At 40.6% G+C, this 27,890-nt stretch overlaps 1 protein-coding gene across 4 annotated transcripts in view; it reads left to right on the top strand.

The window, feature by feature from the left end:
• The first annotated feature begins 5,547 nt into the window (after positions 1–5,547).
• The window catches only part of OXR1 (oxidation resistance 1), a 282,681-nt gene continuing 260,338 nt past the window's right edge, over positions 5,548–27,890 (top strand). For 3 of the 4 annotated variants that reach the window (XM_025179553.2, XM_075920223.1, XM_025179551.2), the window contains exon 1: positions 5,644–5,678. In XM_025179553.2, the coding sequence (XP_025035338.1) occupies positions 5,659–5,678 (20 nt within the window). In that variant the 5' untranslated portion in view covers positions 5,644–5,658. Of the gene's footprint in view, positions 5,679–27,890 lie in introns of all 4 variants that reach the window. The other variant, XR_012901266.1, reaches the window with a different exon arrangement.

Raw genomic sequence — 27,890 nt, 5'->3', positions numbered from 1 at the left:
ATAGATATTTGTGTGGACTAGGTTCATTTATATTGATAACGAGCCATAAAAACTGGTTGTAACCCTCATGAACAGAAAAGACCTGAGTCAAGCTCTGTACACATGGATCTTAAAGCAAAAGTTGGCCCCTTGCCCTTGTTATGATGTACTGCAAAGTACAGGATTTTATACATCTTTATGTGTTGTTATGGTTTTGCCTCTTTAGGATGCATTTTTAAAAAATGTTTTTTGAGCATTGCACTGACTCATATTTTTAATTTCTGATGAGCACAGAGTAACTACATTAGATACCAAGATGAGGCTTTTAGCCTCTGAGATAATATAGTTAGCTTTGTGTTACATGTAGCTTTTAAATTAATTAAGATTTTGTTCTGATTTTTCTTGAATCCCGGGACAGAGAAATAAAACTTTTAAAAATTATTGCTAGATTTGTCATCGTTATTCAGGCTGAACTGAAAGATGCAGCATTTCATTCTCTGCGGAGAGTTAGGGTGTGTCTAGACTACAGGGTTTTGTCGACAAAAGTGGACTTTTGTCGACAAAACTATACCTGCGTCCACACTACCGCTGAGTTCTGTCGACATAACGTCGACAGAACTCAGCAGTTTTGTCGACGCTGGCAAACCTCATTTCATGAGGCATAACGCCTTCTGTCGACAGAGTTCTGTCGACAGAAAGCGTTATTGCATGTAAACTGTCCTTGCATCTACACTGCCATGTCGACAAAGCAGCTTGCTTTGTCGACAGAACTGAATGTAGTGTAGACGCTCTTTGTCGACAGAAGCTTTGTCGACAGTATCTGTCGACTAAGCTTCGGTCGACAAAACCCTGTAGTCTAGACGTACCCTTAAGGAATATAGGACACAATTACAGTAATTGCCTTCCACATTTTTATTGGTGTACACAGCAATACAATCATACTAAATACATGGACATGTTTGTATTACGTGTTAGATTGTCCTACTGCATTGTGAAGAAATCCTGAGAATAATACAGGGTGAGCAATAGGTACCCATGTGTTAAGATTGCTTAACATTTCCTCCTTATTTTAATGTAGGAAATTATACACACGCACACACAATCTGTATTAAAAGCACATTATTAAGGTTGAAAGTCAAACAAGTTAGGCTATGGCACAATTAAGTTGAATGCATCTTAATTACACACTCTCATCCTGCTTTTCCCTTAGGATTGCTAATAAATTCACTGATGTTTGTGAGGCTGAAATAATTTTGTGTTGAGGAAACTCATTACAAAAGCTTGTAGGGATGTTTAATCATTTTGTATTCAGTGAACAGGTTTCATGGTATTGAGTAAATAAGGCAATAGGGATCCTCCATTCTGTATATTGATTGAGGCAGGAGTCCTGTGTCACAAAATGGATAAACAGATTTTTAAAAATGGATTTAATTTAAATTAAAAATTGGTTTATTTTTTTAAAAAATGGATTTAAAATTGACATGCTATGTTAAATTCTAAATGTATTACTGTATATTAAAATAATTTAAACAGAGAAAATAATATTGAGACATACATTTGCTGCCAAGTATTAAAGAGAATCAAAGTGCTGGGCTTGTGAAAGTCACTGGCTACGCAGATGGAACTAGAATTTGTAGGACTGCTAAACTGGCTGTTGACAGCAGTAGCCTCTTTTGCCAGCGCAAAGAGATTTCTTCATTTTAATTTATGTATCTAATTCAGTTCAATAACTGTGTTCAGAAGCTCATTAGGAATTGAAAAAGAGGAAAGCCTGTTTTTCAGCCAATGAAAAAAATCAGGATGAGAGAGGATGAGATCTACAAGTTCTAAAATCTTGAAGGACATGGTGACATTGTCAGTTCATTAATTACAAATAATACTTCCTTCGTTTAATAAGCCAGTTAATTTTTAGTGCAAAATATTTTAATAAGCTTTTTCCCTATGTATCCAGCACATATTAAGTAGTGTTCTTTAATAAAATGTACATTTCTAGTTTTGAATTTCCATTGAAATAGAGCTTGCTATAAATCACAAGTAGAAATTAATCATCATCTAGTAAATAAGAAATGCATCATTCACCATTTTCTAACATGTAAAAATGTTAGAATCTAAATGTAAAAATTAAGAATCTGAATCAATGCAGTTCAAACTATTAAACTGTTTAAATACAAGTCTATATGTATAGAATATCCCTAATAAGTAAAAAACAAATAAACAAAAATTAGTGTAGAGGCTATATTTAGTTGCAAATAAACATGTTTTAATGGTCATTAGACAATGAAATTCAATCATTATAAAAATAGGAAAAGTGTACAAATGCTAAACACAATTAAAATCTATTATTTAAATCAAGGTTTCCTGCTTATTTTAGTAGGAGCCTAAATACCTTTGAGGATTTGGGCCTACGTGACTTGCACAAGGTTACACAGTATTGTAGAATCGTAGGTCCACTCCCCTTCGCTAATGGCAAAATTAAGTATAGACCATCCCTCAAAGGTGTCTTATCTGCTCTTAATATTCTCCAATAATTGAAGTTCCACAACTCCTATAGGCAATTTATTCCAGTGTTTAACCGCCCTGACAGTTAGGAAGTTTTTCCTAATGTTCAACCTGCTTTTGCTACAGTTAAAGCCCATTGCTTTTTGTTCTGCCCTCACTCCTTCTTGTCATATCCTCAGGGGTCGAGAACAATTTTTCTCCCTCCTCCTTGTAACAACCTTTTACATATTTAAAAACTGTTATGTTCCCTCTCTCAGAACGACATACTTGGGTAAATGAAGCACCTGATCTAATAATGGAAAGACTGAGAAGGAAGAAAGAGAATATATGAGGACAACTAGGAATGGGAAAGAGAAGGATGTAAGGGGCAGAGACTTAACAGAGAAAGGGAAGAGAAGAATCCGAGTAAAAGTATAAAGAGAAAATTATTCCAAAGGCAACATACTTTGGAGTAAATGATACTGAGTGGAAACAGAATGAGAAAATAAATTTACTTGGGAGGAGAAAAAAGATGTGAAAGAAGCATTAAATGGGAAAAGTTAATAAATTAACTAAAATTAGGCAGTTATTAGTAAATCTAATTGTTAAAGTATTGAGTGTGGAAAAATTACCTGAAGCAAAAAGATGCTGGAAGAAGAGCATGAGAGGAAGTGAAAACAAAGCGAAATAATGACCATTAGAAGAAAAGAAGAAAGGTATAACAAAGGACAGGGAGACATGGTAACTTAATGTCTGAATTTATGTGAAACTGCATTCATTGAGAAGGCCCTGAAGATTTTCAGTATCTTGCTTTAGTATTTATTTTTTTAAGTAAATTATCATTTCCTTCCATTTTGATTCATATCTCAAAGGATACAAAGAAAACAAAGTACAGGGAAATTTTAAAGTTTACATTACAAACATTGAGGAAGTAACATCTTATCTAGCACTTCCCTTGCAAAACCTACACTGTTTTTCCAAGATCAGAAAGATTTAAGATTTCTGTGAGATTTCACATTTGATGTAACAGGGTAATCATTAACATTACACAGTGAAGACCAGTCTGGTTTTGTAGGAACTCTAAAATCTAAATAATAGTACTCTTGCAAAATTATCTTTGGGCAAAAAGTACTGTATTCATTCATTTATGGAAATCTATCTGTTAATTACTAACGTTTTCTTGATCTGTTATTGGAAACTGGCTTTTCTACTGTGACCATGTTTAAAAAAAAAAACCCTTCAGATATTTGTTCAGTAAAAGGGTGTACTTTAAGTAGCATAGGAACTCATGTACTATGTGATGCCAACAATATTATTGCAATACAAACCCCCCTCATTAAAAACAATGAGTCCTATGCCATTTTAGAGACTAACAAACTAACATTGTGTTTTACCCACGAAAGATTATGCCTAATAAATCTGTTAGTCTCTAAGCTCTGGTCTGCACTAGGACTTGATTTTGAAATAATCCCCCAAACATTGAGTTTATATGCAGAGCATCCATGCTACCAAGCTCATTATTTCAAAATAATGGGTCATGGAATTGGTACTCCTTTTCATCAGGAGTACCTTTAATTCCTAAATAGCTATTTCAAAATAACAGTAACATGGACGTTTTGGTGCCGCTATTTTGAAATAATTACTCCCCAGAGTAATTCAAACTAATTACTCCCGAGTGCTTCCTGGGGCTCTGAGTATGAGGTAGCACATTCACATTAGTGGAATCTGTCTCAGACTAATTTTGAGGCTTCCTCGTAGTGTGGGCATGTAGTTCAAATTTGTTAAATCAGGAGTTAAATTGAATTTACTAATTTGAAAATAGTTTCTTAGTGTAGACATTGCTTCAAGTGCCGCAGGACTCACTGGTTTTGTAGATACAGACTAACATGGCTATCCCATAGACTCTTTTCAACTTATTAAAGGAACACTAACAATAACATACAATCTGAGCTCCTGACCCATCTCTATTATTGTTGCATGAAAATTGTTCATTTGGAGTTGATTTCTTATTGCATCTATTTCTTTTAATTTTTAAAAATATGCCATGAAAATTTATGGAATTAAATATGATGGAGGAAGTGAAGTGTCTGAAAGTTAGATGGTGTGTATCTGATGTGGGATAGTTTTCAAAGATGTAACATTTTGCTAATTTGAACACTTGACAATGGAAACTAATTAAGTTCTAGCTGATGTCCACTTGGACTTTAAATGACTATTATTGCTTATGAAAAATTCCTTTCTCACAAGCCATTTCCATTGCCTTTGAATAAACTTTTCATCTGACATGCAGACAATTCATATCCTTTATTTCATATCAATGTTCTAACCTTACCCAGAACCTGAAACATTCAAGTGTTTGCTCAAAACCAAGTCCATTTCGTCTTTGAACATCAGATTAATCTGTCTGTGGGCAAGAAGGATGCCTGTCTAATGCTCATATTTGCCATCCGCATGTAATCACACATTGCCCTGAGACCCAAGAGATCAATAGTACACTATCTGGTCATTTAAAATACTCTTTGCATGGTTTTGATTATTAATTCCACATGTACATCAGCCTTTTCATAGTAGGCAGTTCAATAAGATACCAAATAATAGCACAGCTATTTTGTTATGGTTGAATCCCTTCTTACACACACCTGTTGCCTAATTTAATCTGTCATAGTTAGTATACAGTTAAGTGAAATAATAGTACATGCCCCATATCAGTGCAGACATTATTTCAAATAATTGGTTGGTCAAACTGGATTTATTTTGAGGTGGCTTTGGATGGATAATATCCACTGTCTCTCAATAATGATTGGTTGATTTAAGAATTATTATTTTTATTATTGACCGCAAAATTATTTTGTTTTGTGTATTCCTGTATTGTTTTGGTGTTTTAAAAATCTGATCATTCTGTCTGTTCTACAGTATTTTTGGCTAGCTCTAGCTACCTATCTGCCTTGTCTTTTCAGATAAGTAAAAACACACATCTGCTGGTATGGCCTTCATGTCTCCAGGAGATAGCTGACAAATCAGGTATATACACATGTATCTGTGCAGGAAAAGAAATTAAGTTGATCTACCTTTTGAAGCACTCAATCTAGAAGGCATAAATTAGGTTTAGACACAGGCGATAAAAATTGCCAGAAGTTGAGATTTCATTATTGGAAGAGATTGAGAAGAGTGAGAATATTTAGTTTACCGAAGGAATCAAGAATGGATAAAAGAAAGACAAGGTGGGTGAGACAATATATTTTACTGGATGGAAATTGACCCAAGAAAAGCTATTACATCACTACCTTGTCTCTTTAATGTCCAGGGACCAGCATGGCTACAACGACAACAGTGCACAGGGAAAATATAGATATAAAAATAAGTGAAATTAGAGAGAGGGTAAATGAACTTTCCTATTACATGCAATAATGAAGAAGAGGGGGGTACTTTAAAAAATGAAAGATGTTAAATGCAAACCTAGTAAACTTTTTACAGAATGTGTAATTAACCCATTTAACTTTCACATGAAGTAATTGATGTCAAACACATAGCAGAGATAGAAAAGGATTTTATATGCATAAGGAAAATGACACAATCATTTTATTGGAAGAATAAAAAAGATGTTTTTTTTTAAAGACGGTATAAATCATCAAGGTTCATAAAATAAACTAACTACTAACTGACAAGCATTAGGAAGAAAGTCTTCCTAGTGACTGATTAATTTCATAATTGTCCTCTTCATGGTTTGTTATCCTTCCTTTGTAAACAGCTACATTTTCTTCTGTAAAAGATCAAATATTTGATTAAACAGATAACTGGTTTTATCCAGAATGGCAATTCTTATATTTCTATCAAGAGGAACTGTAAGGAATGGGACTAATTATGAACACACACCAAATCAAAGTAAAAAGCTCAAAATAGGAAAAGTTCATAAAAATTATAATTGGTGTACCACTTGATGCATAAAGTATGAATAAAAACAATATACGTACGGAATGTGTTTTGCTTAACATGTTGGATTCAAACATCAACTTAAAAGAATGGTAATCAGTTTCAGGGTGCGTTTAGACAGCGGCGCTGTTTCGGGATAATTCAGTTTTCCCAAAATAGCTATTCTGCATCTCTTCAGCAAGCCCATTATTTCGAAATAACTCTCGAAATAATGGGCTCACTATTTCTAGATCCCTGTAAACCTCGTTCCATAAGGATTAAGGGACTTTTCACAATAGTGCTTTACTGAATAAGCTATTTCAAAATACACTTGAAATAAGATACACAATTTGCATAGCTCAAATTGCGTAGCTTATTTTGAGCTATGGGTGCAGTATAGACGCACCCTCAGTAAGCCTATAAAAGCTATTAATATTGCTCAATACTGCTTAGAAAAGCATCTTTACATTTTGAGATCATTGTGTTCAAATATACAGGTATGCAGGGGCAAGATTAGAAAGGCTAAGGCACAAAACGAGCTCAAACTAGCTACAGACATAAAGGGAAACAAGAAGACATTCTATAAATATATTAGAAGTAATCAGAAGACCAAGGACAGGGTAGGCCTACTGCTCAGTCAGGAGGGAGAAACAGTAACAGGAAACTTGGAAATGGCAGAGATGCTTAATGACTTCTTTGTTTTGGTCTAGTGGAAAAGGGGGTAGTTTTAGAAGATAAGATTAAAAAAAAGTTAAAAATCACTTAGAAGAGTTAGATGTCTGCAAGACACCAGGGCCTGATTATATGCATCGTAGAATACTCAAGGAGCTGATAGAGGAGGTATCTGAGCCTTTAGCTATCATGTTTGAAAAATCATGGCAGACGGGAGAGATTCCAGAAGATGGGAAAAGGGCAAATAAAGTAACCATCTATAAAAAGGGAAATAAGAACAACCCAAGAAACTACAGACCAGTCAGTTTAACTTCTGTGCCAGGAAAGATAATGGAGCAAGTAATTAAGGAAATAATCTCCAAACATTTGGAAGATAGTAAGGTGATAGGGAATAGCCAGCATGGATTTGTAAAGAATAAATCGTGTCAGACCAATCTGAAAGCTTTCTTTGATAGCATAATGAGTCTTATGGATAAGAGAGAAGCAGGTGGATTTGGTATACCTAGACTTTAGTAAGGCATTCAATATGGTCTCGCATAATATTCTTATCAATAAACTGGACAAATATAACTTAGATGGGGCTACTGTAAGATGGGTGCATAACTGGCTGAATATCTGTTCTCAGAGTAGTTATTAATGGTTCATAATCCTGCTGGAAAGGCATAACAAGTGAGGTTCTGCAGGGGTCTGTTTTGGGATCGGCTCTGTTCAATATCTTGATCAACGATTTAGATATTGGCATAGAGAATACCCTTATTAAGTTTGCAGATGATACCAAACTGGGAGGGGTTGCAACTACTTTGGAGGATAGGGTCATAATTCAAAATGATCTGGACAAACTGGAGAAATGGTTTGAGGTAAATGGGATGAAGTTTAATAAGGACAAATACAAAGTACTCCACTTAGGAAGGAACGATCAGTCTCACACATACAGAATGGGAAGCAACTATCTAGGGAGGAGTACTGCAGAAATGGATCTAGGGGTCATAGTGGACCACAAGCTAAATATGAGTCAATAGTGTGACGCTGTTGCAAAAAAAAGCAGACATGATTCTGGGATGCATTAACAGGAGTGTTGTGAACAAGACATGAGAAGTCATTCTTCTGCTCTACTCTGCACTGATTAGGTCTCAGTTGGAGTATTGTGTCCAGTTCTGGGCACCACACTTCAAGAAAGATGTGGAGAAATTGGAGAAGATCCAGAGAAGAGCAACAAGAATTGAATAAAGGTCTAGACAACATTACCTATGAAGGAAGACTGAAAGAATTGGGCTTGTTTAGTTTGGAAAGGAGAAGACTGAGAGGGGACATGATAGCGGTTTTCACATATTTAAAAGGTGTCATAAGGAGGAGGGAGAACAATTGTTCTCCTTAGCCTCTGAGGATAGGAGAAGAAGCAATGAGCTTAAACTGCAGCAAGGGAGGGTTAGGTTGGAGATTAGGACAAACTTCCTAACTGTCGGGGGGTGAAACACTGGAGTAAGTTGCCTAGGGAAGCTGTGGAATCCCCATCTCTGGAGATATTTAAGAGCAGATTAGATAGACATCTATCAGGGATGGTCTAGGCAGTACTGGGTCCTGCCATGAGGGCAGAGGACTGGACTCGATGACCTCTCGAGGTCCCTTTCAGTTCTAGTATTCATATGATTCTATGATCCTCGTAATGAATAGGAATGTTGGTTGTGTTGGTGATTATATATGCCAGCTCTGCTGAAATAATATCAATGAGTTTTTCTTATTTTATTTTGTTTGGTCTAGTTATTAAATTTGCATATCTGAGCAATGTCACAGGTAATGACTTCTAAAATTAGCATAACCCTGTAACTTTATTCCAGAATAGCTCTTTGGGACAGAGATTATCTTTTTTTCCCCCCCTGTGTTTCTACAGGGCCTATCGCAATAGGGTCCCAACCCATGACTCTGGGTTCTATGGCTATGTCAATATTAATAATAATAATAGAGCTGCTTGTTTCTTGGGAGAACAGGGAGCTCCTTTACAAAAATTTATCATCTCACTCTAACCTGAACATGCCTAAAAACCAGGCTGAGGAGTAAGCTTCCTTTTATGCTAATTTGAATTATTCCTGAACAGGTCAGCTCAAGACAGTTCTGTGGCATATGCACAAAAAGGCTCCATATTTGTTGTGCTAGACAAGATTACAAATGATTAGAAGAAATCTAATTAAAGTAATTAAGGCCTTGATTCTGCTCCTATTGAACTAAAAAATTGCATTGTCTTGAATGGTGAAGGTTTTCAGATGATACAAAACAGTGGTGTGATAATGCTATAATATCTTTACAAAAAAGGAAAATTTTAACAATAATTAATAGAATAATAACAATTAGGTCTGTCTTAGTACTTTTCATCAGTACAGGAAAAGAAATGAAGTTGATCTACCTTTTGAAGCATGCAATGTAGAAATTAAAAGAGTGGATCAGTGCACTTCACAAAAGTACAGATTGATTATTCTATTGTACAAATGGGGAAATTGAGATAGAGAGATGAAGATAATTGCATAAAGTCACCAAACAAGGCAGTGACAGATCTGGGAGAAGAACCAAGGTCTCCAGTACACTGTCTACTTGGCTGCACTGGTCTGATTGTGAAAGAGTTCTGAGTCGTGTGTAGAGCCCTACCAAATTCATGGCTGTAGAAAATGTCACTGTATGCAAAATCAGATTTTTCCCCATGAAATGTAACTATTGTAGGAGAGGGGCAGAGTTGGGATCCCGCCATGGATCGGGCTCTAGCTGCTAGTCCTGGATGACTTCTTCCCATGCACGATACAGGATGACTTAATTCCTTACACAACCGCTCTTGGTACCACCTGCGGGTACCTGCTCCTGCTAGAGGAAGCGCCGTAGCTTCTGCCTTCAAAGCACAGCTCTGAATGCAGCACAGAAATGCGGGTGGCATTTTTGTGATATTTTTTCTCACCCCTACAACAGCTTTTTGACCCCTCCACAGGACTTCAATGGTTACATTGCCTTAAAATTTCAGTTGTAAACACTTACAATCATGAAATTAATTACTTTAAAATTCTACGGCCAATGAATAGGGACTGTGAATTTGGTAGGCCCCCGTACATATTTAGTGGACTGTCACTCACTAAGGGTTAAATAAATTTGTGATAGCAAATTATAGTTATAATTCTCACTGATAATTGTGTGTACAGATAAAATATAAATAAGATAAAGTTTTGTGTAAAAATAACATTGTGCATGCTGCTTATTATCTGTCTTTTTTGTTTCAGTCTGTTCTTCCTTTGGATAATCTTTTTGTTATTATACTGAAAAAAATGTGATCTCTTTCCCCCCCCCCCCCCCCATGTTATATTATATCCTGGTCAATGACTAGAGATCCTAGGAGGAGTAATAGTAGTAATGATAATAAATAATAATAATAATAAATGCCTATGAATAATATTAATAAATATTATATGTAGTAATATATATACATAAATAATATGAATAATAATATATAACTGAACGATGATATATAAATGAATGCTCTATTGCAGGCAGAGAGAGTTTTGCCATGGATTTGAATGGAGCCAGAATTGCTTTACTATTAGCTTTTGCTTCTCTGGACTGTATTCTCCCACTTCAATATACATTCATTAAATCTCTTTGGCCTTTTTCTAATAACTCTCTAATGGGATCAATGTTTTCATAAGAGTGAATCATAGACTTGTTCCAGATCCTGTTCCCTTTCTTTCATTAAATTACTTATTGATGAAATGCTAGGTTGAAAAGTACAAATAGGAAAAGGTACATTCATGCCTATTTTTTCATATGGAAAATGTAGCCTGGCAGTTCCAGAGAGGTCTAGGCACTCATAACACTAGTCATTAATTTGCTTTACCATACTGAAAATGAGGTGAATGGTAGTTAAGATACATAGGCTGTTCAGATGGATTTGGATAAGCAACTGAGAATAACATCCATGAACTTGATATTATTATAGAGGATTTCATATTGTGTGGACATTAAATTTTTCAAGCATCTAAAATAATTCAGGAATGTTTTTCTTTAGCATGAAAAGTGCAGTGAATCAGATTAAGTGTCTTTCTCTAAATTTCCATTTCCTTTTCTCATTTTGAACCTTTAGATAGCGAAAATACCTCCAGGAGTTTTCTGCCTTTTTGTTTTAGAAAAAAGAAATCTGAATGAACACAATTTAGAAAGATGAGAGCAAAGAATAGAAATTATGATATGAAAATCTGATTCCATGCTATAAACAGCAATAGATTATAGGGGATTAAGTACTGTCAGTACAGTAAGACTGTGATTTGGTTCAACAAGAACAAGTGTAGAGTCCTGCACTTGGGACGGAAGAATCCCAAGCATAGTTACAAGCTGGGGACCAACCAGTTAAGTAGTAGTTCTGCAGAAAAGAACCTGGGAGTTACAGTGGATGAGAAGCTGGATATGAGTCAACAGTGTGCCCTTGTAGCCAAGAAGGCTAATGGCATATTAGGTTGCATTAAGAGGAGCATTGCCAGCAGATCCAGAGATGTCATTATTCCCCTTTATTTGGCTTTGATGAAGCCACATCTGGAGTATTGTGTCCAGTTCTGGGCCCCCCACTACAAAAAGGATGTGGACGCATTGGAGAGGGTACAGCGGAGGGCAACCAAAATGATTAGGGGGCTGGATCATATGACTTAGGAGGAGAGGCTGAGGGATTTGGGTCTGTTTAGTCTGCAGAAGCGAAGAGTGAGGGGGGATTTGATAGCAGCCTTCAACTTCCTGAAGGGAGGTTCCAAAGAGGATGGAAAGAGGCTGTTCTCAGTAGTGACAGATGGCAGAACAAGGAGTAATGGTCTCAAGTTGTGGTGGGAGAGGTCCAGGTTGGATATTAGGAAAAACTATTTCACTAGGAGGGTGGTGAAGCACTGGAATGGGTTATTTAGGGAAGTAGTGGAGTCTCCATCCCTAGAGGTGTTTAAGTCTCGGCTTGACAAAGCCCTGGCCGGGTTGATTTAGTTGGAATTGGTCCTGCCTAGAGCAGGGGACTGGACTTGATGACCTTCTGAGGTCTCTTCCAGTTCTATGGTTCTATGATTCTATGATTTAAAGACTTCAAATTACTGCAGATTTACCATTTACAGTGGTTTAAACTTGCAGGTGACCCATACTCCATGTAGCAGAGAAAGGCAGTGCCCCATACCCCCAGCATCTCAGCCAATCTAACCTGGAGGAAAATCAGTACTCCTGTAGGTATTCACATGACGCTCAGTTGTTCCTGACTATTACACACATTGCCAACTGTACTATATTTCTTATTCCCTTTATATAGTAAAGAGACAGGGCTGTTCTTGTCTTTGTATTTGAAATGTATGCTGTATTCAACTACATCTACCACTGCTTACTCAGTCTATCACTCTGCTGTATATGACCAGGCAAAACACACTGTTTTGTTATCCAAATTATATATAATAGCATCAAGATCACACACTCATACCCACAGAGAGAAAATGAATCTCGTCTCAGCGCAGTTACCTCTATGTGAATGTGTAAAAGAGTTCTAATAGGAGAACACAGATGTAACTGGGAAACACTTTTCTCAGTTGTATTTCCCAGATGCACTTCTGGCAAGGGGACATCATGGTAATACACCACAATCTTACTGTATTAGCAACTTATGCTGTATTGTAAAGAAACTAAATTGTTTTTCCTTGGTATGCCCACCCACTGTAGCAGTACCATATAACTGTGATCATACAACTCACTTATCCACTACCATAGTTGTGGATAAGAAAACTTCTCTGTTAATATGAGAGGCCAGCCCAGATATACTGAGCATTGAGTATGACATTTCAGACACCATTTTTAGATTGTTGCCATGGGTATTTGACACAAATTCATAGTGTATTTGCTGCTCTTATTGAGACTGTGCCGCTGTCTTATTAGTGAGTTCACTTTGGATTACTTTGTTGTGTGATCTTCACCCTGTTTAAAGCCTACAAATGTGTGTGTTCATGTAAAGTGTACAATATCATATGTGACAGGCACTAGATAATGTTATTAATTTTGAGTCCCAACTTCAAAGGGAGTTGCGCATTTGGGCAATTTTATAATATTTTGTTAAAGCCAAGCTAAATTGATTCCCCATGACAGCAGTTTTAATGAGACTCAATAAGTAGTACAGTCTATAACCTCTGGCCAAATGCTGAGCAGAAGCCAAGAGCTCTGCTACAGAATTAGTGAACCCATTACTGTGAAAGATGCTAGATCGTAGAACAGCCTGAGTCACCCATTGCATGAGATGAAGCTTCAGTAAATCTAAATTAATATTCAAGGTGACAGGTGACAACTTGGTGCAGAGCTGACTTTCTTTGATTTGACAGTGCCTTGATATGGTCTTAAGGCATTTAACTTACAAGCAGCCATTTACATTTCCTAGCTATTAAAGATTCTGTTCCCTTGCAGTCATTAACAGTGCTGTGTTGTGATTTCATTTATGCATAAAATTATGTTCTCTATCTTCGTGCTTTTTGTGGGCCTGAATTTGAGAAGTCCTCAGTACCCACAACTCTCACAGAAGACAATGGAAGATGGCAAGTGTTCTCACGTCTCAGGATGAGACTCAATGATTTTACCATCACTTTGGATTAGCTGCATTTTGATTTACCGTGCACATGAATATCTCCCTGCCATTGAGTACAGCTTCCATCACTAGAATATTTGCTTTTTAATCTTTAAACCAGTGTTTCCCAGAGTGGGTTGCAGCCCCACTTTTAAAAAGCTGCTAACAGGTCGCTCCGATTTGTTTACATATTGGCTCCGCAGCCACGAAGCCTTGTAGCTCTCATTGACCACAGTTCGCCATTTGCAGCCAAGGGGAGCCACGGGAAGCAAACAGCTTCAAACGGTGAACTGGATCCAATGGGAGCCGCAGTGTAGCTGCAGAACCATTAAGTAAACAAACTGGAGCGGCCAGTTAGTAGCTTTCTCAAAGTGGACCTGGGGCCTACTTTGTGAAACACTGGTTTAAACATAAGGTGCAAATGATTTAAATCTGATTTGTCACTAGTTCTAATCTATAATTTTTCTCTGTCCATTTTTTATTTAAAGAATCTCTTGTTTAAAAATGTTTTTTTAATATTTCTGAAACAGAGGGACTAAGAGCAGTGGTTTTAGCCAGCTGTAGTGTTGGTATATAGTAAGTCAGCTTTCGCATATCATTCATCCAATATAAGTTCACTGAGGATCTGTGACATCCCTGGTGTCCTCAGTATTCTGAGCAGAAACTACTAATTATACTGAATTGTTCTGAGATACAAATTGTCTACTGGGAAATGAGGGGTCTGAGATGAGGCCACCAAGCCCTTTCACTTCTGATCTTAATTGTATTTAAAAGTGAGTGTAAAAACTTCCAGCCTGGAGAATGAGGATGATTCATTTTTACTTGCTGTAATCCATTGATAACTTTAATTTTATGTCTTATTGTGTCCACTGCTGCTTCCTGCCACACCTGTGCACTTGATTGCCTGATCATTGCACTCAGCCAGGTTACTGGAAGAGGTCAGGCAGTGCTCTTCAAAAGAAGTGGTTCATATTTTGAGGCTGTCTGCTGCTGTTCTCATGGGCCAGTAGTGAGCTTTTCATCTTCAGACCTGCCAATTCCAATGCAGAGATGATTAGTACTACTCTATATAGTTCGGGTATTGAGTTGGTGAGAGCCAGAGTACACTAGTTGGTTCGCTACTTTTATTTACCATAACTTAATGCTTGGTTGGTTGGGTGATGTTATGGGGGGGTTAATGGCGGTGCTTATCTGCAAATGGTGTCAGTTAAACGCAGCTGGCTCGTAGGAAGACAGCTTTGCTGCAGCAGGCTTCACTGTCTGCTCCACTCCCCGGGGAAGTGGCTTCACTGCCATAGTGAAACCTCCTCCCCAGGAGCCAGGCTGGCAGGGGCTGGTGGCTCTGCAGTATTAAGCTAACCTATAAAGCTAACATAATAATGGCCATACTAGGTCAGACCAATGGTCCATCCAGCCCCGTATCCTATCTACTGACAGTGGCCAGATGCACAGAGGAAGAGAACACAACAGGTAATCCTCACATGATCCCTCCCCTGTCACCGACCTCCAGAGAAACAGACTAGGGACACCGTTTCTCCCCATCCTGGCTAATAGCCACTGATGGACCTAACTCCATGAATCAGTCCAGCTCTTTTCTGAACCCTGATAAAGTCCTAGCCTTCATCGCATTCTCTGGCAAAGAGTTTCACAGGTTGACTGTGCTCAGTGAAGAAAAGCTTCCTTTTGTTTGTTTTAAACCTGCTGCCTATTAATTTAATTGGTGACCTTAGTTCTTTTATTGTGGGAATAAGTAAATAACTTTTCTTTATTCACTTTTCTCATACCAGTCATGTTTTTATAGCCCTGTATTGTATCTCCCCTTAGTCTCCTCTTCTCTAAAATGAAAAGTCCAAGTCTTTTTAATCTCTGTTCATATGAGACCTGTTCCAAACCCCTAATCATTTTTGTTGCCCTTTTTTGAACCTTTTCCAATATATCTTTTTTGAGATGAGGCGACCACATCTGTACACAGTATTCAAGATGTGGGCGTATCATGGTTTTATATAGAGGCAATAAGATATTTTCTGTTTTATTCTCTATCCCTTTTTAAATGATTCCTAACATTCTATTTGCATTTTTTTGACTGCTGCTGCACACGGAGTGGATATTTTCAGAGAACTATCAACAATGACTCCAAGAGCTCTCTTGAGTAGTTATGGCTAAATTAGTCCCCATCATATTGTATGTATTGTTGGGATTATTTTTTCCAATGTGAATTACTTATCTAAACTAAGTTTTCTACTGCAGAGCCCGCATGCAGCACATATAACCATGTAGCTGCTAAGATTTTAAGCAGCTATGTAGTTATCCTCTGAAACACTTTTTTACATCTCTAGGTTGGACCTTCCTGGTCTGTCACCCTCGGGGTCTGACCAGTCACGAAGGAGAGAGTTTGCTGGACCAGGGGAGGTCAATCCCGCCCCTCTACTGATGGACTTTGGGGTTTTCAGCAGACCAAGATGGGCTCCTCTACCAGCCGTCAGGCTCACAGGGCTCTTCTGTCTGGCAACATCTGTGGATGTTGCTGGAGACGAGAGGTTCGACCTGTACTGTTGTGACTTGTCATAATGTGCGCATGTAATTCTGTAAATATATATTAAAGATATTGCCACAGTAGAAAGATTCAATAGCGTGACACCACTAAAGATAGAAGGACCGTGCAATATTTGCATTTGTATTGATAAAACAAGCAAATGATTTTTGCAATCCGTGGTGCCAGTAATCAAATCAATAATCAGGTGCTTGAGAGAGAGCTCACCCCCTACCCCCATGCTATATAACCTCGCAGCTGCTTGAAGGATCCCAGTCCCCAGTTTGAGTGTGCATGCATTATGACTAGGGATACTACATATCCTAAAGAGTTTGAAACATGCATGATGCAAAGGACTATTATGATGTATTAGTGTTGAATGTACAGTAACATGCATAGTAAATAAGTAGCTGGCTTGTATGAGGAACATGATGATCATACTGTAACTGAGTTTTTGGAATTAAAATAGTATCCCTTTGAAGGACTTTTGCTTTTCTTGCACATGAATTTTAATACATTTTTAAAGGAATGAAAATACACAAAAATTAGCACCATATTTTTGGGGTCTTTGGCTAACTCAACCATTGTACAGGTTGGACCTCACTGGTCCAGCATCCTGTCCCGACGAGGGGCTTTGATGCACCGGGGAAGGTCCTATCCTGCCACTGGGCGAGGGCTCCAGCCTGCCCCTGCTGCTGCCCCAGCCTTCCCGCCCTGGGCTCTCTAGATGCTGCTGGCTCCATTACTGCTAGGGCCAGCATGACAGAACTGTGCAACCAGGGCAGAGCTCTATAGATGCCTGGCTCCACGGCTGGGGCCAGAGCTCCACAGCCGGGGTGGAGGGATGGGGCTGGAGCTCCACATCCGCTGCCAGGCTAGAGCTCCCTGGCATCTGGGGCCAGACCTCCCCACCATGCCACCCATCCTCCCACCTCCCCATTGCACTCCTAGCAGAGTCGCTGGTGCTCCCTATGGCACCTGACCTCCTGCCCTGCCACCAGACCTCCCTGTTTCTGGGCTCTGTGGTCCAGGAAAGTCTGTGATCCATTGATCTTGACAGAACAGGAAGTCCTGGTTAAGGGAGGTACAACCTGTATTAAGGACATTTAGAACACAATTTTTAGATTTAAATAGTAGGATAAGATGCAAATTGCAGTGCCTGATGTATCTAATAAGTTTATCATCAGGATTTCAACCCTTAAGGATTCAGCCCTTTTGAGGGGGAGGGGTCTTTTTCTAATGGATTTAAACAGTTATTTTCACTGAATATTTTAGACTGTAGAAAGACTAACAGAAGAGGAGATATCTGAATGTGGCTACATGAAAGAGGAAGATTGCATTGAATGAGCATTAGCTATTGTCTAGACTCTGTGATGATGTCATGTCTCCTGTTCTAAGCCGTTCTTAGATAATGGTCAGAATCTGATCCAAAATGTATTTAAAGTGAGTGTATACAAATGTCAGAAAATCTAGTGTAACTAAAATGTAAATTATTGGAATGATGAAAAATACTTAGCAAGATTCAAAGTGAGGATAACGAGAATATTCCGAGATACAACATCTAATGCTGGAGGAGATATTAAACCTCATGGAGTTTAAACCAGTGTCTAACCATTGTGGATTATGATGAGCCTAGTGGGAGGAGGCATGCATAGATGACCCCACATCTATCTGAAGTGAGGTTTCTTTCCCCTTTCTGGAGGCATCTGGTGCTGGCCGTTGTCCAAGATGGGATACTGGACTACATGAGCCATCGATCTAATCCAGTCTGACAGTTCCTACATTTTTAGAATTTCTGTGCAAAACTCTGTAATTTCTCTGAAAAACTGAACATAAGGCTAGGTGAGTAATCTTTGGCAGCGTTACAGAGTGAAAGCACTAAGAAAACACAAAGTGAATAATAAAGTATATTTCCATAAAGCATTTTGATTCAATATCTCAGAAAATCTTACTTACAGTTTGGATTGTCCTAGGTATAAATGCTGCCATTGTTGATTGAGAACTGTCTGATGGACTATAAATGATGTAGTGACAAACGGTGCACTAAGTTGGCAGGAGGTGTCGGAGAAGCACCACAGGCTTTTAGGTTCAAACTTATGTCATCTTCATTCAAGATATAGAAAAGAGTCTCAGGCTGAGATCTTGCTGCTCTTCCATGAGTAGAGGGAAGGCCCTATGTGAGGATGCCTGTGGAAAACTGGCCCATGCTGCACCAAGGATTGGAGGGGTAATGGAAATCTTCCTATCTCCTTTATGCTCCCACTTCCCAAGCTGTAGAAGTTAGGCATGGATGAAGATCTAGCATGAGTGATTTAATTTACTACCTGTTTTAGGTACTTATTAGACATGCATTACCATAGTACCTTACCACCTCCCAGTCTTTAAAATATTTATCTTCATAACCCATTTTACAGATGGGAGATTGAGGCACAGAGAGATTAAGTGATTTGGCTGAGGTCACACATGGGATCTGTGGTAGATTAGGAAACTGAACCCAGGTTTTCTGGCCTGCATTTCAGGCTATCCCCTTAGCTGCTGGACTGACCTTCCTCTCAGCTTGTAAGAAAACAAAGTATGTATCAAATAAGGGCAGGGAAAGTATTGTCCTTTTAAGCCCACTTTTAAATGTGAATGGATAGAACTATCCGAAAGATCTTGGGTAAAAATATTTTTTTATTGTTGTTCTTTGTAAGGGGGTGCCCCCCATTCCCCCCCCAAAAAAAATTCAAACTGCCGTCATTCTGGTGTATGTAGCTTTTTCCAACACAGTAGTCTGTCAACATATGATTGAAACTGATGTGATAAACATGCACATCTGCACTTGTTATTTCATTTGTAGGATTTATTTTTGACACATTTCACTGTTCTCTGAGTGATTAAAAAAATTGCAATTAATCCTTAAACCGGAGGAAAATACATATAATAATTCCATACTCCAGTTCTGGGGACGCAATAATCACATTCTGAGGATTTCAGAACCCATATTGTGCTTGAGACATTTGGCTGATGTGTTAGTATTAGACTATGATTTTCAAAGCCATCCAGAAATCTAATTTCATTAAAATTAATGGAAGATGGGCATCTGTTCCTTAAGGAGTTTTGAAAACACAATGAGCCTTACATGTAGAGAAATTATGGGTAAGGCTGGTCAAAAATATTATTTTGTACTCCCTTCTCCTCAGAATAAACCTTCACTTTTTCTAAAATTCTCACCAATGTTTTTTTTTTATTTAACTGAAATTTTGCTATTCAAATTTTGGTTTATATGGATTTTTCCCCACTTCTTTCTCTTTTCTTTCCCCACTTTTTTCAATTGAAAAGGGGGAGGGGAAAACCCAAGAAAAAATAATTTTAAATACAGGCAGTCCCCGGGTTACGTACAAGATAGGGACTGTAGGTTTGTTCTTAAGTTGAATTTGTATGTAAGTTGGACCTGGTACATATTTTGGGGGCGGACGGGGAGCTGGAGTTAGGTGGAAAAGACCCCGATTCTCATACAACTTACTTATTCTAAGAAAAACACATACTGTTTTGATATGAAGGCTTTTTTGGTTGATATTTTAATTAAAAATTGATCATAAGTTTCAGTGTTTCATGCTATATCCAAATCTTTCTTTTGGGGTATCTGAAAGATCCCAGTTATTCATTTAATAGTCAGAATCTTTGTTTATAACTAAAAAAAGTTTATTCAATGCATATTACTGTTCCAAATAGAATTTGCTACAGATGGTTCAGTGAAGTGGGTATTAACTGTAATCAATAGTCATTGGAGAGCACAGTGAAATATTGATACAATCAAAGCTGTTGTTGTATTCTGCTGAGCAGAAAATGGAAATCCCTTCCTGTGAAGTGTGTGTGTGTGTGTGTGTGTGTGTGTGTGTGTGTGAATTTATCCACAGGATTAATTTTAAAGAAAAATTCTGTGTTGGGAACAGGAGTTTAGCCACAGGTGGGTCCTCACTGTCCACTCACCCACTTTGCAACCAGACCCATCCCCTCCGGGCTTACCCTGCTCCGCTCCAGCCAGGGTGTGGGGTTGGGGCTTATCTCCTCTTCCCTTCTGTTCTCCTCCTTCCCATTCTTGCCCACCCATACCACTGGGTAATTTTTCAGCTTCACCTGTGCCAGGCTGGAAGGGACTTGTTAATTTCACGTGACACTAACAAGATACTTGCAGCTCTAGTGCAAGAGGGAAAGAGCTGTTGCTCCCAAGGTGGGGACTGTAACACAATGGGTCTCACTGCCTGCTGCTCCTGCTGTTCCCTAGGAAATTAATTTTTCCGCTCTAGGGTGCCCCCTTTTGGCTGGTGTCTTGTTCCCTCCAGCAGACCCGTGTCCTCCGCGGAGAGAAAAGCCGCTCCGCGTCTCCCTGGTCTGCTGGGGGGAAGCGCCCCCCGTGCCGCTGGAGGCGGCGACAGTGGGGGAGGCACCCCGCATTAGGTGCGCCTTTCTCTCCCCCCGTTTGTAACTAGGGATCTGACGTAAATCGGATTGATGTAACCCGGGGACTGCCTGTATACAAAAAATAAAAATATCTCAATGACAGTGTTCCACAAAAAATATTCAAATGGTTTGCAAAATCATTAAAAGAAGATTCCCTCCCCCTCAAAATTCTACCACATCCAATTTACCTTTTATAAGATTGTTACCGTATTTTTGTGAAATAAAGAAAACTGTTCCCGTCTCATCTCAAGAATCAGAGATGCTGTTGATGGCTTAGGGAACTGAAAGGGGAATGAGGAGCTGTTTCATTTTCATTGGCAATCAAATGTAACCAAGAAGATAGGCCTGGATGCACAAAAGGCACTAGCACTGAAGTCCCAACTTCAAGATCACCACAGTGCATAAAACACCTGCTTCTACAATCCTGTGGATGACTAAATGTAAAAGTTCCTGCCTTACTTTAAATGTGATGGATGGAACTATCTGAAAGATCTTGGTAAAAATGATTTTTTTAATTGTTGTTCTTTGTAGGTGGAGGCCCCTTACCAAAAAAAAAAAACAAGTTTCAAATTGTTGTCATTCCAGCATCTGTAGCTTTTTCTAACATTTGAATGTCAGTTCTTTCTCGGTATCTGGGTGCCTATTTCTCATCTGAGTCCCAGAGTGATTCACAAAGTCAGGGAAGACAGTGAACATCTAAGTGGTGTGTATGGCATGATGTGGCAGGTGCCTTCTGAGCATTTGGGCCTCTCTGATTAATTTGACCAAAACATCCTGAGGGGTGGTAGAGAGGAGTACCTCTCTTCAACTTTTATCCCAGATATCAAGGTACTCTCCTGGGAAATGGAAGACCCCTGCATCTCAAATAGCCTTCCAGCAGAAGGCTAGAAGGGGTTTGAACACAGATCATCTGCTTCTCATGTAATTGTCTTAATCATTGGGCTGTTGGATACTCTGCTATGAAAATCCCTCTATCTTATTGAAGCTGTTGCACACTGGATAAATAACAAGCCATTTTGTCCACAGAGAAGGAGAGAGCACACAAGGATGGGGAATGATTCTGTAGCCTGATGGCATTCACCAGGGATGGAGGAAACCTGGGGTTCAATCACCCTAATCCAGTCACTCTCTAATTATATATTCAGGCTGCAAAAGCTTCATTGAGAGGCTGAGGGAGTCTTGAATCAGAATATCCCATAGCGCAGTGGTCAGCACACTCACCCATGAGGTGACAGAGCCCTCTTCAATCCCTTCCCCCCATGAGGTAGAACCATAGACCTTCCATGAGTGCCTTTATCACTGGGTTAAAGTTATGGAGGGTGCTTTGTCTTTTTGCTTAGTGGCTTCTTCAGTGCCATAGGCACCTACCTCTAGAAGAGGGGTCATTGCTCAGAATTACCTCGCTACAGCCTTGAGTTAGACTAATTCTTTGAGAGGGGTGGGACTTAGAACCTTTCCCCCACCCCCGTGGTTGATATTTCTCATTGGATTGTAGGCAATTCCATGCTTAGCATAGCGGCTTTTGTGCATCAAAATTTAAGGCACCTTCTCTCTCCCCCTTCATTGTGTAGGTACCTATCCCAGGCTTTGGGAGTCTGATTTTCTATGCATCTAAAAGTTAGACACTGCGGTGCACATTTTCATGGCTCCTAACTCCTTCTTGTGCATCCACACCATAGTGACTTTAAATTGTTGCCTGTCCATGACAGAGGCTGCTCAGTGGTATGCCTGGCTCCCCGTGGACGGGGGCTGCTGCTGCCCCATGCTGTTACCTCTGTATCAGAGGCAGCAGTGTGGGGTGGCAAGTGGCTCCCCTGCATGCTCTTCATGTAAAACTTGGACCGGTGGGCTGGGACTGAGCCAGCCTGCCAGTGTGAGTTTAAAATGCAGAGCACCCGGGGGAGGGGGGGAGGCGAGTGCTTGCAGTTAACCATTAACCGTTAAGCAATCACATATCGATTAAGCAGTTAGCTGGCTAGCCACTAACATCCCTAGTAGCCAATTAGGTAGCCCTCAACAGGCCAGCTCCACTTGTTACACCGCCTGGAAACTGTCTAACATTTAACCAGATAACCAACTAAGCAGGATCCAGGTGGGAGACCACTCCAGCCGAGTTGGATCAGTCCCAGCCTGGAGGACTCCTGCTCCCAGCTCTGCACTGGTGCTGGCTCCTACTCCCCCCCCCCCCCCCCATCCCCGTGGAGGCTGGGGCTGCCACCGGCTCCCGCAGTGCTTCCCCTGTCTGCAGCAGGCCAGGCATCCCACCAAACAGCGTCTGCTGATACAGACTGCTCCAGATGTTGGCTCATCACCTGCCTAAAGAGTACCCGGGCCTGCCACACACAGGGACTTTCCAGATGAGAGCAGCTCCTGTCCGTGGTGGGCCCTCTGTGGACTGGAGCAGCTTCAGGGGAGCTATGTCAGTCCTCACCAGTTACCAGTTAAGTGGAACCAGTAATACCTGTAAATCTTTCACATCCCTACTAGAAGCTCATTGGAAAGTTGACTGGGACTAAAACACTTCATGAGCCCATCCATGCTCATGTGAAATCATGATTGTGCCTGAGACCAGCACCAACTATTAAAGCCATCTACTTAGTTCTTTGCTTCTGTGGCATTTAGTTCTTGTGTCCTTTCTTCATTAGAAAACATTAGTGAGATTCTTAAGATGGAGAGGGACAGAGATGGAGATGGGGTTTGAATCCCAGTTCTAAGAGAGAAAAAATCCAGCGTAGCTGCCATACTCATTGCCGCCCTAGAGAGAGCATCTGGAGAGAGAGAATTGGATCGCTTAGGAATTGTCTAACATGCTATTTGTAGCACTATATCAGCTTAGAAACCAGAACAGTACAACCTCCCAGGATGGTTGTGATTTATATTGGAGCAAAAGTTCTTTTGTTGGTATTATCTTTATATATATATATCTTTACCAACAGAAGGACCTTTATACTGATGTAACACTAATGGGTTCTGTCACTTCAAGGCTACGTCTACACTGGCCCCTTCTTCGGAAGGGGCATGCTAATTTTGAACTTGGGAATAGGGAAATCCGCGGGGGATTTAAATAAACATGGCCGCCGCTTTTTTCCCGGCTTGGGGAAAAGCTGGAAAAAAGCGTCTAGACTGGCGCGATCCTCCGGAATAAAGCCCTTTTCCGGAGGATCTCTTATTCCTACTTCAAAGAATAAGAGATCCTCTGGAAAAGGGCTTTATTCCGGAGGATCGCGCCAGTCTAGATGCTTTTTTCCGGCTTTTCCCCAAGCCGGAAAAAAAGCGGTGGCCATGTTTATTTAAATCCCGCGGGGGATATTTAAATACCCCGCGGATTTCCCTATTCCCAAGTTCAAAATTAGCATGCCCCTTCCGAAGAAGGGGCCAGTGTAGACGTAGCCCAACTGTATAGGTTTCTAAACTGATACAATTTTAGCAGTACAGAAATGTTAGGTCTGACCCATGCTCTTAGATCCATCAGTCTTGAGTAGAGCTTTGTGGAGGATGACAATTCATTTTTGAGATGGCTTCCGAAGTTCCGATGATGATGATGATGATGTTTTTTTTGCACTGGAACAAAACTGAAACCTTCAAAATCTTTTCACACATCAGAATTGTATTGAAAAGTCTGTTTTTGAATTGAAAAGATCAGGTTTTTTACTTGGATTTCTGTCTCTGAAAGTGCCTAGACATTGCATTTTGGGCTTTACAAGCCTTCCTGCTGGAAACTTCTTTGAAATAGATGTCTTTGCAAATGTTTACTCTTGCATATTCCAACTACAACAACAAATGGTCAAAAATGTTCTGATCAGCTCTAGTCCTTGCTGCAGACAACCCAGGGAAGTCACTTCTCAAAAAACATTCTTCCAGTCTTCTCTTATGATATTTTAAAACACTTTGTTTTCACTGTGTTCGTAGGCTTCGGAAACAGTTATCTGGAAGAACAAGCATAGGTAGCTATACTGGAGAGCAATGTGTCCCATACATGGTGGATATGGTAGGAAACTAGTCTATGCTTTCTTCAGGCCCTTTTTTAAGGGTTAGATGTAGTGTGCAAATGGAAAAAGCCATTTAGACTTCAAATTACATAGGAAGGGGGAATTTACATAGGAAAAAAGTAACAGCTTTTGATACAGATGGTGCTTCCCAACATGAAGCATTTTTTTCTGTATGCTTTTTGAGGCTTCCATTAAGCTCTGATTGTCTACACCACCTGTCTAGTTCAGTTTCTGATAGTAGGTGCTAGTGTTTTTGAAACAGCATTACGTTAGTCATAATCTTCAGTAAAGAAAGGTTTTTCTTTAATACCAGCTAAATGGAAGGAAGGTTTATGACTCTTCACATCTGTAGGACTAATACATCACTTGGCTACCTGTAAAAGATTGCAGACACCTGCTGCAACCGGAGGCTGTCATCTAGAATGTCTGCTGTTTCCCCACAACCAAACAGTTGCTGTTTATGTGGGATCATACACTTCTGAAAAGTTTATATATAACCCTTCTGCCAGGTATTGCCAGCCACAGGAAAGGCCAGGTTCAGATAGCTGGTGGTCTGTTTTCAAACTGACAAACCCCACTGATTCAAGCTCCCAAACAGAATTTCTGGGATTACTAAATATCTTCCTTGGGTGCCCTTAACAGGAAATACTTATTCACTCTCAAGTACTGAGCCCATTTACTAAACAAGGAGAACTTTTTTAGGGGAGAGGAAACACATCAACAGCTTGGGGAAAACACAACTAGATAGCTAAATGAATAAGTAAAACACTCCCCTGCAGTACCTTGGCAGTGTCTGTTAACTCTGTTCCCCATCTTCTACTTTCAGTTTATGGTAGACAAATATCACATCACTGCCCATCTTTCATATGCTAAATCCCAGTCACATTTTGGTGTCAGTAGGTAGTGCAGTTGGGCAGGCCTGTCTCCAGTCCCTTGTGCTGCTGGCTGAGGTGCCACTGCCTAGTCCAGCTGTAATTAATTCAGCTTGATTTAGTAACTGAGTGGGGGGGAGGGGCTGCCTCTACTCTGTAGCCTCAGCAAAGAGCACTCTCTGCATCAAATCCCATTGAAGAGTCCTTTCAGCAGCAACGGGTTCTCAGAGGAGGGAAATGAGTGCTCTGTAGGACCTTGAGTCAACTCCTTCCACAAGGTAAGCATCTTTTTCCCTCCTCTTTCATTCCCACTACCCAGCCAAGTTTGTTCCCATATGATTTTAGTGGCTCTTAAAGTTTCACTTGAGGAATTCTGGATACAAATCTGATGCAAATGAAACACTCTATAGCAATACTTCTCCCTGCTCACCAATAGATTGGGGCAAAGAACTCCTTCCCCTCTTCATCTTCTGTGCACCCTTTGTTCTCTGGAAATGGTTTATGCCAGTGGATCAGGATCTACCGGTTGATCTTGGAGCCTCTGACCGGTGATTCTGACTGGTTTGGCTGGGAAGCTATCAAATACCGGCACTTCAACTGTTCCTCCTCACCCTGCCCTGCTACTCATGCCCAGAGCCTCAAAGCTGCCCTGTGGGAGCCTCCTGCTTGTGCAGAGATGGGGAGACAGAGGCAGAGGTGTTCTGATGTCACTCTGTCTCCCTTCCCTGTACCCCATCTTCACAGAGTAAGCAGGGCAGGGCCTCAGCAAAGAGGTGGGGCATGGCCTCGGAGAAAGGGTGGGGCAGGGATATTTGGGTTTGAGGTAGATCCTAGACTGACTTAAATTCAAAAAGTGATCTTGTGCTTTAAAATGTTGGAGACCACTGGTTTTATGCAGATAAAGCAGGTCTGTGGCTGTTCTTGCCCACATTCACCAGCAGGTGGCAGCAGACAAATATTGACCCTGTAAATCAGGGTGTTCCCAAAGGTTTTATGTGATGGGTCTAGGGCAGTGGTCCACAACCTTTTTGTGGCCAATAGCACATTCATGTTTTCAGAAGAGTGTGGCGGGCATCAACAATTGTTCAAGGCTTATTTTGTATTTGTACATTAAATAATACGAAAAACATATTTAACATTACATAATATATGAATCCATAAGATAAAAAAGGTAACTTTACATGTAAAAGGTATTAATTAAAGTAAATTTGATAGAAACTTAATTTAGTTGGATAATTTTAATTATATTGTAATTCATTTTTAAACAAAATTCTGCATTAATAAAAAGGGGGGGGGTGTCCAAATATTGAGCAAAAAAAGCACCCTCCCCAACCCCCCCCCCAAAAAAATCATGGCACCTTTAAATCTCATACTCCCCATCCCCACAATGTCCCCATCATCTGCTGCCATGTCTCTTCCCTTTGCTCCGTCAGCTTCCCTGGTGCCTGCTGCCCCCCAACCTCTCACCCTCCTCTGCTGTCCTGACTCCTGCCCTTCTCACTGCTCTCAGCCCTCCTGAGACCTGCCCCCCTCCACCAGCCCTTCTCTCCCCCCTGCGCCCACTCCTTCAGTAGCCCCAATCTGATCAGGTGAGCTACCCCCTCTCCTAACACCTCCCTCTACACACCTGCCCTACCTCTCTCATCTGGTGCTGGTCCCTCCCCTGCAGGTGTCTGCCCTACTGCTTCACCCCCAGAATCCCCTGGCACCAGCACCTTCCCTTAGCCCTGCACCCTCCTGGTGCCTCCCCCTTCCCTCACTGCCCCTGCCCCCTTTGCCCTCTTTTTCCCTGACGCCCACCCCCTCACCACCCTCTGCCCCCGTTCCCCTCATGCCTCTGTGCCCTCACACATGATTTGCTCCATCCCCACCTTCCTCATGCCCACCCCTTCTTTCAAGCCTTCTCCCAGCACCTCCCCCGCCCTTCTCTAGTCCCCAGTGCCCTTACCCTCTCCTCTCCCAGCATCACCCTGTCGCCCCTTACACCTCCCCTCCTGCCCTTTTCCTCATTGTTTCCACTTGGCCCCCTGGCATTTCTCTGTCCTCCACGCTGTCCCTTGGTGCCTTCCCCTTTTTTTTCCTGCTCTGCCTCCGTCCCCTCAGCACAAGCCCCTTCCTCTCCCACCCATTCCCCCTATTTTTCCCGCACCCCCACCTTCTTCCTTCCAGTTTGAGTCTGTGATTGGGCCTGGCCCCAGCTGCTTCCGTGATCCCAGACCACATGCCGGGCCTGGAACTGGGCCGCATGGTTTTAAAATTTAAAGGTCCGGGCCATGACGTCACAGCACGCTCCGCATTCCCCCTCTCAGCTGTTGCGCAGGCGTTTGAACATGCCGTGCATGCACTCCCTCCAATGTCTTGCAAACCTGCCATCTCCCCTCAGCTGTTGCGCGGAGAGGGTGCGTGAGACAATCAGACGGGAGCAC

This window comes from Pelodiscus sinensis, chromosome 2 (assembly GCF_049634645.1).
Source record: "Pelodiscus sinensis isolate JC-2024 chromosome 2, ASM4963464v1, whole genome shotgun sequence".
Lineage (NCBI taxonomy): Eukaryota > Metazoa > Chordata > Testudines > Trionychidae > Pelodiscus > Pelodiscus sinensis.
The sequence above is the reverse complement of the archived record's forward strand: the minus strand, read 5'-3'. Positions and strand labels throughout refer to the sequence as shown.